At 38.7% G+C, this 13,502-nt stretch overlaps 1 protein-coding gene across 2 annotated transcripts; it reads right to left on the reverse strand.

Annotated features, from left to right (window-relative positions):
• Window positions 1-723: 723 nt before the first annotated feature.
• On the reverse strand, window positions 724-10,189 carry LOC106665531 (F-box/LRR-repeat protein 7-like). Of its 2 annotated transcripts, XM_014392015.1 has the most exons (8): window positions 9,951-10,037; window positions 6,211-6,344; window positions 4,300-4,428; window positions 4,082-4,168; window positions 2,033-2,284; window positions 1,737-1,940; window positions 1,465-1,682; window positions 724-1,410 (listed from the first exon to the last, which is right to left on the reverse strand). In XM_014392015.1, exons 2-8 carry the CDS (start codon window positions 6,255-6,257, stop codon window positions 1,193-1,195), a joined length of 1,155 nt encoding a protein of 384 aa, XP_014247501.1. In that variant the 5' UTR covers window positions 6,258-6,344; window positions 9,951-10,037; the 3' UTR covers window positions 724-1,192. The 2 variants fall into 2 exon arrangements, with proteins under 2 accessions (XP_014247501.1, XP_014247492.1); XM_014392006.1 differs by lacking the exon at window positions 6,211-6,344 and having other exon boundaries at window positions 9,951-10,189.
• Window positions 10,190-13,502: the final 3,313 nt, after the last annotated feature.

The following is a 13,502-nucleotide window of genomic DNA, read 5'->3' on the forward strand; positions in this document are numbered from 1 at the left end:
GAGTAAGTAGGGAAGAACTGAAGTCCTCTAATACCACTGACCTGATTAAAAAATGGGAGGCGAGCAAAAGGTAGTATAAATAACCAGGTAACCCGTCCGAGAAACAGCTTACATCACAACTTTTACGCAAGACTGGATTTTGACTTAGGGCGAAACTACATGGAGTGCTCTAATATGACAGCCTTTGAGGTGTCTCTGGTCTTGAGGGCGAGGGGTGAATTTCTTCAGCCCAACCGTGGAGACAGGACCGCGCCACCATTTGCTCCTTATGTAACCTCAACGTCCCAGAGGACACTGTCCACTTCATAAGCGTGTGCCCCGTTCTGAGAGAGTTCCGCCAAAGGTACTTTGGGAAACTGAAGCTGGATGTAGAAATTATTGCAATCCTTAACGGAGGGGATAACTGGAGGAAGCTTGTGGTGTACTACAATTAATTAAGGTTTTTTAGTTGAGATAAAAGATTCGAACCCACGATCTTCTGCTAGATACGCCGCTGCTCTACCACATGAGCTATCGCTCGATCCACTCGGACACTAACTTCCCATCTCAACCCCACCTTTGAATATTCCCCCCTTTTTGCCATTTTTCAAATGCCGTGTAATCGGATTGGATTCTCGGCGACAAATGACATGGCCACGGAGAGCTTTAGTGAAGTATACTTCATTTAAATTCATTAAATCAGGGACATATAATAAAATATTTATTTTTATCATAATAAAAAAGTATATGAATAACTATAATTTATTTATTTACAAGAAATCATTAGTTAGTTCAAAGTATCCGTTGGCGAGCTTTTGCAAACTTGAAGGATGAAGGTGTCCTGCCATAGCACATGGCTACCTTGTGATTAGCCATATGATCCAAATACGCCGAAATCGAATACATTACATCATCAGGCGTTACAAAGGCAATAACATTACTGACACAGTTCACTGCGCAAAATTCATTGTGCGACAAATACGACGACTCGGACATAACAGGAAACAGTAAATATGACATCAGTTGCCTTAATTGCGTAACATTTATTGTCTTTCTTTTCCCCTAGTCCAGAAGCAATAAATAAATTGTGCAAAATTGTACGCCCGCTAAGTAAAAAGTCGTTAACTGAACCTGTGAACATTCTGACTCGTGCTAAGAAGCGTATAAACTCAACGTATAAGTAGTTTCTACAATCCATAAGTCTTCGTCAGTGTTAAATGTACCTGTAAACGGATGTCATCTTTAGATTCGGCATTCTGTGAGTCAGATTAGCGAAGTCTTGATTTTGCCGATCGACCGGGCGATAAATGAGAGTCTTGAGATTGGGAAGGAGGTCGGGTATCGCGGGAAAAGTCTCAGAAACACTGCTTTTAGTCGAAAATAAATTCAAATATTCAAGTTTGTTGCAGCTTACCATCAAAGAGTTTAAACCTGAAAATGCGAATTGAGTGTCGAATACGAATGGAAGATGAAGGTAGGACGTACCAATGTTGGAAACTTTGCGGCATCCGGGCAAACTGATTTTTTCCAGGTTTCGACAAGACCTTGCTATCGAGGTCAAAACGGAATCGTCGATGGCGTGACTGTTGCTTATGGTTAGCACTTTCATGTTTTTCATATTTTCGTGCGTAATGACGTTTCTCCAGCCTGCTGAAGTTATCGCCCGAGGAACTGTCACCACCAACGTTTCCAAATGGGGCAATCTTAAAACAAATAAATTCAACGTTTATGAAATAGGCATTAAAACAATTCATTACCTTGTTATCAGCAGCAAACTCTCGTCGTGTATATTGACAACTCTGTACATGTGGAGAGCTCTCAGCAGCGTGCATTCGGATATACTCGCCATGACGGCGTCTCCCAATCCGAGCATGTTCAGTTTCAGAACTCGTAACGTTCCGCACATTTTGGATAGCAGCTGAAGGACAGGACGGTCCGAATACGGTGTCACGCTCCCGATCCTATCAAAATCAACCAGCGATCAGACGCATGAAATCCGTTGAACGTTTTCATTTGAAAACTATTTGCCACTGAAAGGTTATTGGTGTAACACCTGTTGAACGATAGACAATATATCCTCAAATCCTCTACCGGTCTTAGATAATTGATCAACTCTGTCAACTGCTCCGAACCCAACTGTAAGTTGTGGTTGAAATTGATGATTTTCGCGTGCGGTAACAACGGGCCGACATTTTTGTAAAATTCATCCGGATCCTCGAAACTGCATCTCTTCACCGTCAACTCCCCCAGTTGAGTGCAGGACCTTAACACGTTAAGTAAAATACCCGTATTGATATCCGTGAGCCTTAAAAGAAAACAATAAAAATAAATGGGTTATAAAAGTTGCACAAATGAAAAAATAATATAAGAAAATTATAGTGGTAACCGAGAAGAGAGAGAGTGTCGGACACTTATGTCCTACTCTCGCGGTGCTAGGTTCAAATCCCGTAATAATCTATTATAAAGAGGTTCTACTAGGAGTAACTGGACGTTAACCCCTCCGACCTGACAGAAATTTCTATTTCATATTTATGAAATTTTCATAATAGTCCATATATGTTTAACAGTCCTAATTGACGGTATTAATTATTTTAATTAATAATACATTTTATCTAAGGTCTTGTTGAGATGAAATTACTAGGGTCACGAGCGAGATTCGAACCCACGACCTTCGGCTCAATACGCCGCAGCTCTAACCACTTGAGATAAGGCATACAAAAACAAAAGAACCCTAAACCCATAGTATGTAAATAATTACTTTAATATTGTTGGCCACAGCATAGGATTAGATAAAAAATATAATTAATTAATTCACTACTTTCGTGGTCCGCTTGACCAATTAATACATGACAAATAATTTAGGTTTTTAGTTGAGATGAAAAAAAGCTAATGGCACGAGAGGGATTCGAACCCACGACCCTCGGCTAGATACGCCGCTGCTATACCACCTGAGCTATCGTGACCTCGATCCACTCCAAAAGTGGCAAAAAGGAGGGAAAACTCATAAGGTGGGGTTGAGATGGGGAGTTGATGTCCGAGTGGATCGAGGTCACGATAGCTCAGGTGGTAGAGCAGCGGCGTATCTAGCCGAAGGTCGTGGGTTCGAATCCCTCTCGTGCCATTAGCTTTTCTTCATCTCAACTAAAAACCTTAATTAATTGTCATAATTAATTAAAATTTCGTAATAGTATTGTATTATTAGGACGTCCCACCCTCGGACGGGATCATCGCCATCCGGTCCTCTAAGCGAACGGTAAAGAACTTGATAAAAGAAAGATGGCAGGAAGATGCATGTCGAAGAGAGGTGTCATAACCTGTAGATGGCCCCGAGTACCTGAGCCGGAGACGAGGCATCGTCTTTACTCTAATAAGAATACAGACATAGCCGGTTGACCAAAAACCGCGCATAAGGTCGCTCTTATGCTGAGAAAGGTTGCTCGAAACTTATCATGCCTTCGCTCTTTAGAGAGTGTATTGTGAATATAAGAATGGTTCTCGGGCACAGTAGAAAGTTTCTGAGATGCCCTATTACACTTTTTTTTATTGTATTCAGATTTGTTTTATATGTTTTGTTTGAATGCGTGTATTTATTAGTATGAGCGGTGAGGGGGGAAAGGGAAAATGTAGCATCATCATCGCCCTTCCACAACCGTGTTTAGAGTGGATGACGGAATATTTATAAAAGTACCCCATCGATCATAATGTAAATTCGATTATTAATAATGTAGGTAATATGTAGGTCGATGTAGCGCAATCTACATGAGTGTGAATGTATTTATTTGCGCGACTGTATTGTAGAAATTAGTAGTAGGCTAGATTCCATGCAATAGGGGGCTGGAATGACAACTGTCGAAAGCCCTCGTAGGAGCCAAACCAAGCTTGAGCATACGACTTAAGAGAAATAGTAACGACCCAGGAGCACAACGGGGCAGGTGAACCCTCCAACCCAACCTAAGGTCAGAACGGGAAATGACAACCCTTTGGGTGAAAGTCTAATATTGTATATTTGCAAATCATACAAAGTTTTAGTTCTTTGACCTGGAAGGCAGGAGGAAATTAATTTACTATCGCGTAAAACTATTTGCTTAGTAGACTGATTTACCTATTATCTCTTGAAGAATTTATTTTCAGGCGAGTCAGCTTCAAATTCGAAAGAGCAACCTCCGTCAGTAGGTCGTTGATATCTCTCCTACTCAACATATGTAAGGCAATTTTTTTATATGTATTTTTTTATATTGTTTACGTTACCAATGTAAAAGCCAGTTGACCTCTATTTTTAAAATTACCGATTAACTTTAGTTACGATCGTTGTAATCGTACCTGCAGAAAAACTTGAGATCCCGAAGGGAATAGCATCTTCTTAAAACAGAAATAACAGTATCGGTATGGAGACTAGGCCCGAACTCCAATTTCTTGATCAACCTTGGATTTCTTGATAATTCGTTCCACCTTAAATAAATAAATACAATAAAAAGAACAAAATATTTGGGGAGAATTTCTTACATAGAGGACCAGGGTTCAACCCTCGGCGTTACCCTTGAAATTAATCATTTTAGAAGTATTGTAAAGTAACGAGTAGTAATATATAGACCTCCTTCCGGTTGTCCGGAAAGTAATGCAGGTTTATGGTCATAAAATAAAAACAATTTCATAAACGATTTTAAACTATTTTTATTAATTAAAATACACTTCACTACTCTCAATACACTTCTCTCAATGATGAAGACAAATTTTGTAAACGCATGTTCTAATGACTTTTGATCTATTCATTTTTATGTTGTAAAACGTTGTCCAGGTGTCTGAAAAAATGGTACTCAGTGGGCGAGAGCTCTGGAGAATCGGGAGGATGAGGAAGAACCTTATAACCAAGATCAGCTGTTTTCATGTTGTCAGATGTGAAAACCGAGCATTGACGTGTAACAGAATCGGTCTTTTTCCGTTTCAATTTGAGAGCAATATATATTATATATAGCACTTAACTGGCAACCCTGACGCACACCTCAATGCACTTTAAAAAACTTTGAAATACCCTCTTATCACGCCCAGTCGCAGAAGTCACAGAGAATAAGGATTTTAAAGTGTTGACCATCTTAGAGGAAAATCCTAATAATAAATAAGCAAATAATAATAATACAGCAAATATTATTCTCCCACTCACATCACTAATTAAACTTTGACTACTCCTCAGAAAGAAGGACTTTAATACAAAATTAACAGCTTGGTTGGACGGAAGAAGTTCATAATAAAACATCTCCTTCTAATCCCATTAAATGGTCAGCATTATCTTCTTGGGATGTATCCGCATTTTGGGATTGTTAACCTGTTTATCCTACAGTCAAGTATTTTCAGATTAAGATAGATAATTACAATGTCGACCATCATCTTACTAGATGGGTGAAGACCTACTTGGAGGGGAGGATGGTCAATATGTGCTTATGTGGTAGCACTCTTAGAATTAATGTAAAAGGAGGCTGTCCACAGGGAGGCTGTTTGTCACCTCTTTTATGGCTAATTACAGTAAACAACTTAATAGAACTTGTGAATAATTCAGGTTTCTACTGTCAATTATTTTCAGATGATGGTACCATAATGTTCACAGGTAGGGATCTTCTGACTCTTTCATTACTGATGGAAAACGCCATGGGATTGCTTTATGGGTGGTGTTGTGACAAAGGTTTATCAATTAATTCTGCTAAACTAGAATTGATAATGTTTAGCAGGAGAAGAACATTAGGTAATTTTTTAAAAAAATTCAGGGCATAGAATTAAACTTAGTAGATTCAATCAAATTCCTTGGTGTGACGCTTGACAGGAAACTTGATTGGAAAGGTCATATCAATAACATATACAGGAAAGGCACTATAGTGGTGCAATGTAGGAGAATTGTCGGTAAAACATGAGGCATCAAACCATGGGTAGCCCAATGGCTATATACTGCAATTATTCTACCTAGATTCTTTTTCGCAGCTTTAGTATGGTGGAAAGGTCTAGAAAAGAAAGGGAACAGTAACAAATTAAGGTCATTTCAAAGACTAGGTTGTTTGATGGTGAGGAGCATTTTCAACTACACCCACCCGAGCACTTGAAATCATAACCAATACCAGACCTCTTCACATTGAGGTTAAGGTCAGAGAATAAGGATTTTAAAGTGTTGACCATCTTAGAGGAAAATCCTAATAATAAATAAGCAAATAATAATAATAATACAGCAAATATTATTCTCCCACTCACATCACTAATTTAACTTCGACTACACAGAAAGGAGGTCGCGGGGCCATTTCCTCTTGAGACGCCTTATGGGATTGTACGGATGGGTTCCATTGGACGAGGCATGAGTGAGACTATGAGGTTTGGGAGAGCTTATTCTGGAACATGGTAAATTTTTGGAGAATTAATGTTGGGATAAATGGGATTTTACGGTTGTTGTGAAGGGTAGAATTGGAGACATCACATTTATATCTGATCTAAGGGCTTTAGACTGAAAGGATTGGAGATGTTGGATATCGGACGGTTTAGTAATTCCTCATAGTTCTATTCCGATGTACAATCGTTTTGTAGACTGTAAGTTTGGTTTTCGTCGATAGAATTGTCGTTCTATAAGTTTGAAGACCGTAGTGTCTACATAGTTCTTGTGGCAGTCTGCGAATTCCACATTAAGGGTGAGTCTAGGTTGGACCCAAGGTAACGAACGCAATCGGACATAGTTGTAGTATATTGTATGAGGAGATTTCTATACCAATCTGTTAAACATGTGATCTCTGTTGATCCTCCGTAGCAAGCGGTCACAGTAGTACAGTTGCGTCATCGGCAATAGATGCAAGGAGGGTGGTAGATGTAGTGGAAACGTCTGCAGTATAAAGGATATTCAGGATTGGTTCAAACACACTGCTCTGCCCGGCCAGAGATCAGTATTCGGAGTAATCTGATCCTTGTCGGAACCGAAAAAAACAGCTCGGTTACATGGGAGGATTAGGTAGATGATATTTGGAAGGATTCGCTTTAATCCTATACCATAGACCTTTGCGTCACACGCGTTCTTACGCTTGGAAACTAACGTACAATAAGAACAAAATTAGACAAAATTAGCAAGTGAAAATCCGTTTTTTTGTAAATTCAAAAAAAAAATTGAGCTTCATGTAAACAAATTGAGTCAACAATGAGCCATTTTGTACTACTTTTTGCAAACTTTCATGTAACTTTATGATTCCGTATTTCCATAACTTTTCAGGTTTTTGACCAATGAACTCCTCGATGTTTGTTTGTTTTTTTTTTCCCCCGAGCCAGGAATAAGAGAAAACGTGAAAGAGCAATGGCAGTCTGCCATAGGCCATAGGCTCATAGGGCCGATCATTATCCTGGTGGAAAACAATCCCATTACGACTAGCAAATACCGGTCTTTTTGGTCGATTTATGACTTTAATGCAAAATTAACAGCTTGGTTGGACGGAAGAAGTTCATAACAAAACACCTCCTTCTAATCCCATTAAATGGTCAACATTATCTTCTTGGGATGTATCCGCATTTTGGGATTGTTAACCTGTTTTTCCCAGGATGTTCTTCTTTGATCATTGTTGTGACCCACATTTCACCCCAGTTATCAATATTTTTAAAAATTGTCTATATTGCGTTTATAAGTGAATCGTAGAGGGTTATGCGGTACAATAAATTATCAGTCAACATCGAATAAGCCATATATTAATAAACGTATCCAGCTGCTCTAAGAAGCGTTGAAACGCTTGTATGAGCTTTGTTAAGTGTCTTTGCAATGTCTCGTGTCGTCGAGAGTTCCAGATGAAAGGTTTTGATCGAGGGAACACCGAGGTTTTAAACAGTAGAGCAGAAGGACATGAGCTGGTAGTTAATGGTGAAATAAGAATGAGGGACGAAATTGGGAAAGTTACTGAATCCTTTAATAACGGTTTAGGATTTAATTCTAGGTAGTTGTTATGTGCCCATTCGTTTATGGAATTAAGAACTTCCTGCATTCTTGGATATAAGGACTTATAAATTTAGGAGTCGTCGGCATAGATGTGGTAATCGAAATGCTGATTGGAGTCGGGGAGATAATTGATGTAAATGCTGAACAAGAGAGGGGAAATGCTAGAGCCTTGATGAACACCTGAAGTTAAGATGGAAGGAGATGCATGGCCATTCGGAATATTCACTGTTTAAAAGCACCAGGTAAGAAAAGGATGGAACCATGGTACTAATGGAATCGAAGGCTTTGGTAAAATCAGGCGAATGAGTATGGTAATTTTTTGTTGGTTGTATGTTTGTCGTTCAATTTTAACTAATTAAAGGCGGATTGAGTGGAGAAATGCTGTTGGAAGCATGATTGGAGGGGGTTACGAGGAGATTCACATTCACGCAAATAAATACTTTCACTGTCAACACTCTCTTGGGATATGAAACTTTCCGTATTATATACAATAAAACCCTGTTTCCTCCAAGAATATAACAGGGATCCCAATACTAGCTGCCTCGATCAAGCGTTCTTATTGATATTCCTACATGCTCTCTATAATGGAGCCAAGGAATCGCACCGTTACCTTTGTCTGTAATGCAAAAATGTAACCGTATTGGGATCATAGAATTAATTATGTTGTTTTACTGTTTACTCAGAAAGGAGGTCGCGGGGCCATTTCCTCTTGTAGGGGTGGGGGTTGTAGGGATGGGTTCTATGGACAGGGCTTGGGCAAGACTATTTGGATGGTGGGAGAGTTTTTTGTGGAACTTGGTAAATTTTTGGGGAATACATTTTTGGATATAAGGAATTTGAAGGTCGTTGTGGAGTGTAGCATTTGAGACATAATACGGAGCATTTACAATGGATCTGAGGACTTTAGATTGAAAGGATTGGAGACGTTGGATATTGAAAGGTTTAGCGGTTCCCCACAGTTCTATTCCGTATGTCCAAATCGGTTGTAAATTGTTTGTTTTTTGTCGATAGTTTAGACTGTCGTCTTATAAGTCTGTGCAGTAGACCATAACGTCTGTAGTCTGAGTCTAGGTGGAACCCAAGGTAGCGAACGCAGTCGGATTTGGGGTTAGGAACGTTGTTGTACTATATCGTGGGAGGAGGTTTGCTTCGGAGTGTAAATGTGACATGGACGCTCTTGCTTTCGTTTATCTTCATTTTCCATTGTCTACACCAATCTGCTATACATGAGATATGTTCCTGCAGATCTTCCGAAGCAACCGCAGGATCGGAATTGGAGGATAGTACAGCTGATCTGCGAAGGATGCAAGTAGGGTGGTGGGTTTAGTGGGAATATCTGCAGTATAGAGGATGTAGAGGATTGGTCCGAGCACACTGCCCTGAGGTACTCCCGCGGCCAGAGAGCAGTATTCGGAGTAATCTGATCCTTGTCGGACCCGAAAGAACCGCTCTGTTAGATAAGAACGGAGGATTAGGTAAAGAGTATTTGAAAGGACACGCTTTAATTTGTACAATTATACAAATTATAGAATTGATTAAGCATTTCCTATTGACATATGGATTGTGCATATGTCCAGTGCCTTTTAAAGTTATGTATATGTACTTTAATATTTTAAAAAAATATTCTAATTAAATACGAATCAACCCTTGCCGTATAAAATATTAAAAATGACATAATTGTATTTAGAACTAGATTTTTTTTTAGAATTGTAAGATTTAATTTTTGTTCAATATTTGCGTCACATTTCTTAATTGTACTGGACATACTGATCATAATTTAATAAAAATGTTGAGTTATATTTTCTCACATGTTTCGAATCCTTATAACAAAGAATCTTTACTTATTAGGGGTGCATTTTCTAATAATGATTTTCGTAATGTATTTAAGACAGTTTATACCACGTAGAAACATTACAAATCATGCCCAAAAATATTTAATCGGCCAAGTTATTCTTTTATCCCCGTCACGGGTAGAAAAGTTCGCTTTATGACGTTCCTATTTTACAGATAAACCTACAGAAGTCATAGTTACCGTTTGCACACCAAAGCTACTTTTAACTTGATTTCTTGAACTGTCAGAAGCGAAAAAATTTGGTAGAGAACCTCATCCGGGAGGGACTCTATATATGGCCATGAGGACATCCCCGAAGCAAAAAAAAATTCATCAGGGAACGGGGATCCCTGACCCACTAAAAATTTTTTTTCTTATAATTTCTACATGGAAAACTAATGGATTTGAAATTTTTTTAAAGTTTTGTTGTAATTTCAGCCATATGACTGAATTTGGGCGTTTCTTAATTTTCATTTTTTTTATATTATGTTTTATACGGGGTTATGAACAACATAAGCGTGATGAATTGGAATACATTCTCAAAATCGATCCTCGCCACACAATATATTTACAGAGAGGCCCCTAAAAAAAAAGAAGTACATAAAAATCAGTTAAAAACATATCACAGATCAAAGAAATTAAGATTTATATGACTTAAACTTAGAGAAGTTTTTTTAAAAACCAGAAATTAGATTAATAAAATCCGTTCACCTAGAATTATATATTAGAATGTGTTTTGTGTTTAAAATGCTTACACTGAGCCTAACAAAAACATATTTTTTCTACAACAGCAAAATTTAAATTTTTCTAAACATATGTAAAAATCATTAAAGACAGGCTCGGGAAAACATTTTTACTCGATAAAAGTGGCCCTGTTAATTTTTTTCTTTAAAAAATGTACATATTTATTGGACATAAGTGATATACAGTTTGGCAAATAATGAAAAATATATTATACAGTAGCGTCAACGCTAATTGACATGAAACAGATGAGGAGGTTTCAACCAAGTGGATGTCCTCCGGGAAGGTCAGGGTGATGTCTCTTTTTCAACTTTCTAAGTTCACTTGTCGGCTGCAGCGAGTGGACAAAATCAGTGGTATTCGAGTTCTCAGTAATGCGTCGATAAAATTTCGCATGTGCTTCTTTACACCCCTACGGTGCAGATGGCTCCAAAACACATGAAGAAACCGGATCAGGCGTTTCTTGTACAAGCCCGAAACATGAGCTCATTACGTAAGTACATCTCGGTCATTCAAGCTGAAAAACCTTCAAAGCTTGTGACTTAGAAAATCTTAAAAAAGACACAGACGAAGAATCCTTACAAGATCACATAGTCAAGCTGCTAGGAACCTGAGGAAACCTGATGATATCTTAGGTACCAGGAAACAAAGGTATTTTGGATAAAGACAACAGACATACTAGCTGAGGAGGTCAGCAGATGCTCAGACCCTGAAATTATTCTTGGGTTAACACAAACAAATATAAATCCTCCATCACTGAATGGATTCAGAAAAAGATAAAAGGAGAATTGGATAAACTCTAGGGGTGCTAGACACAGTCAACTTATGCTAAAACAGCCATCTTCAAACGATTAGACCAGGCTAAACTCGGAATGTTAGGACTAATAACCGGTAATAATGATGATCCCATAGGTTATGCAATGAGCAGGAAGAAACAGCCTCTCATCTTCGAATCCGAAGCAACCGCTCAATGGAGACGTCGATTGATTGAACTAAGGAACTACGAAAGTACAAGCCAGAAACTCCGACTTCCTACTATCCTCCATCATCATCACCTTTACAACTTATTATATATTTAGATCACGGTGAAGTATAGGTTTCCGATTCAACCGAGGCACACTCTTGATAATCCTCAGAACTCGATTTTGGTAGATTTGAAGCCTTTTTAATTGAGAGTCACTTGCAAGCCCTAGGAAAGGTTATGCATACTGCCAAAGGATAACATCCGTTTGTTGAAGAGTGAAAGTGAAGAAATTTTGTCGAGGATAGGTTTAAGAAGATGGGTTCGCCCCAAAAGTCGTTTAATCACATCACTGTTATATTTTAAATATGTTAATCTTTTATCTTATGACGTCTAAATTTTTGACGGAATCAACTTCAACTACCCGAGCAGCATCCATGACTATCGGTCTTTTAGATCTGTGATAAATGAATGCAACGAGAGTGGACTTTTGGGGATTTACTTTCACACGCCATTTTTGATTACAACTATTAATTTTGTTAACATAATTTTGAAATTTTGTTTGCCTTTTCCTTTATTTAATATAGCGAAATCTAAGGTTGTCATGGTCTTGATATCGAAGTGACGCCGTCTGGTTTGGTGCTATAAGTTCTATTGTTCACTAGTGAATTCACAATATGAAGTAGGAGTCTGGCAGCTTAATCTTGGAGCATTCTTAGTCCCATCTATACTGCTGGCCTACTATATTCCTTAATACATCGTCGTCAGGCGCGCATATTGTCTTCTAATTCGAATGCTATCCACCTGCAACATCCAAGCACACCTTGACCTTAACGAAGACCGGTTCAAAAAGTGGAGGACAAATCTAAATACAGATTTCCATTCAAGTCAGATCCTTAGGACTATGCTTAGATAGTAGTCTGACGTGGACACAAGACTTAAAAGACAACAACTTAACAGAAGACTTACTTGCACAACTACGAAGACTTCTACAAAGATTTGTGTTGACCGTCAGCACTAAACTAACTTTATGCAAGACTTTACTGCGAACACTTTGGACATAGGAGTCACATCCAAGCCTTCTTCCTCATTGTCATGAGCAGTCATATTGCCAAAGCTACTTATTACGTCACTAACTTCACTATCCACATAGACCTTGTCACGAGGCGCTAGGGGTCCCCTAAGGACACGTTTAGGTGGGACAAATGCCCCCTTCCATCACAGAAGGATAAGTGAATCAAATTTCGGGCTAATAAAGTCTCGGCTCGTGATCTCTGCAGCGGACTGATCCTAGCTTCTCTAACTGGTTAAACCGTAAGTGCTTTTTGTCTCCACCGATTAAGCTCCTCCGTTCGCTCAATTATCAATTATTAATTATTAATTGCCACAAGAAAGTTTGAGGCCTATTTATTATTAGTTTGTATAAATTTTACCATTGAAGTAATAAATTTATTTTTGTTCAAGAAGGTTTTGTTTTACTTTTGCTTTTCATTTTACTTTTCTTTATTTTAATTCCCCCACGCTTTCATCACAGCGCACTCTGTTGATTTCGCTGTACGTGGGCTTTGGAAACTGCGAGCCATTTCCCGGACTTAAGGTAAGTTTAGGTAACCGAAGTCCGTCGCAGGATTGAGCAAAGCTGACAACCTCAACATTCCTTTTGTTAATAAACTGATCCGTTCCCGATTCCAAAAGTTCTACACCGACCCAACCTAATCCTACTGGGCCAGCCCTCTCAAAGCATTTCCATTCCGTCGCCTTAATCGACGATGACCTCCAGACCTCCTTGCTCCTTAATCATTCACAATGGCTGGTTTCTTCACAAAAGTCTTGGACAACTACTAAAACCTTAGGACCGAAATCCATCATGGCCGTGAAAACTAAAATAATCTTATACAACCCTTTACAGCAACAATGTTGGACATACAGAGTGAACTGTGGTTTTCTACCAAGCCATCCAATAGCCAACACATTTCCAATTAAAAGTACTTAAACAAATCGTCAAAGCTCCTTACTACGTCACTAATCTCACGATCAACAATGGCCTGGAC

Source organism: Cimex lectularius, unplaced genomic scaffold, assembly GCF_000648675.2.
Source record: "Cimex lectularius strain Harlan isolate CLEC.00 unplaced genomic scaffold, Clec_2.1 scaffold22, whole genome shotgun sequence".
Taxonomy (NCBI): domain Eukaryota; kingdom Metazoa; phylum Arthropoda; class Insecta; order Hemiptera; family Cimicidae; genus Cimex; species Cimex lectularius.

What these genes read in the sequence shown, in the direction of transcription:
- LOC106665531 (XM_014392006.1), bottom strand. Translation starts at nt 10,060, where the DNA reads ATGTCCTCATGGCCATATATAGAGTCCCTCCCGGATGAGGTTCTCTAC. An exon ending in AATTCTTCAAGAGATAATAG is followed by an intron (nt 2,285 to 4,081) that starts GTAAATCAGTCT and finishes TTTTCTTTTAAG; the next exon opens with GCTCACGGATATCAATACGG. An exon ending in AGTTTGCTGCTGATAACAAG is followed by an intron (nt 1,683 to 1,736) that starts GTAATGAATTGT and finishes ATTTGTTTTAAG; the next exon opens with ATTGCCCCATTTGGAAACGT.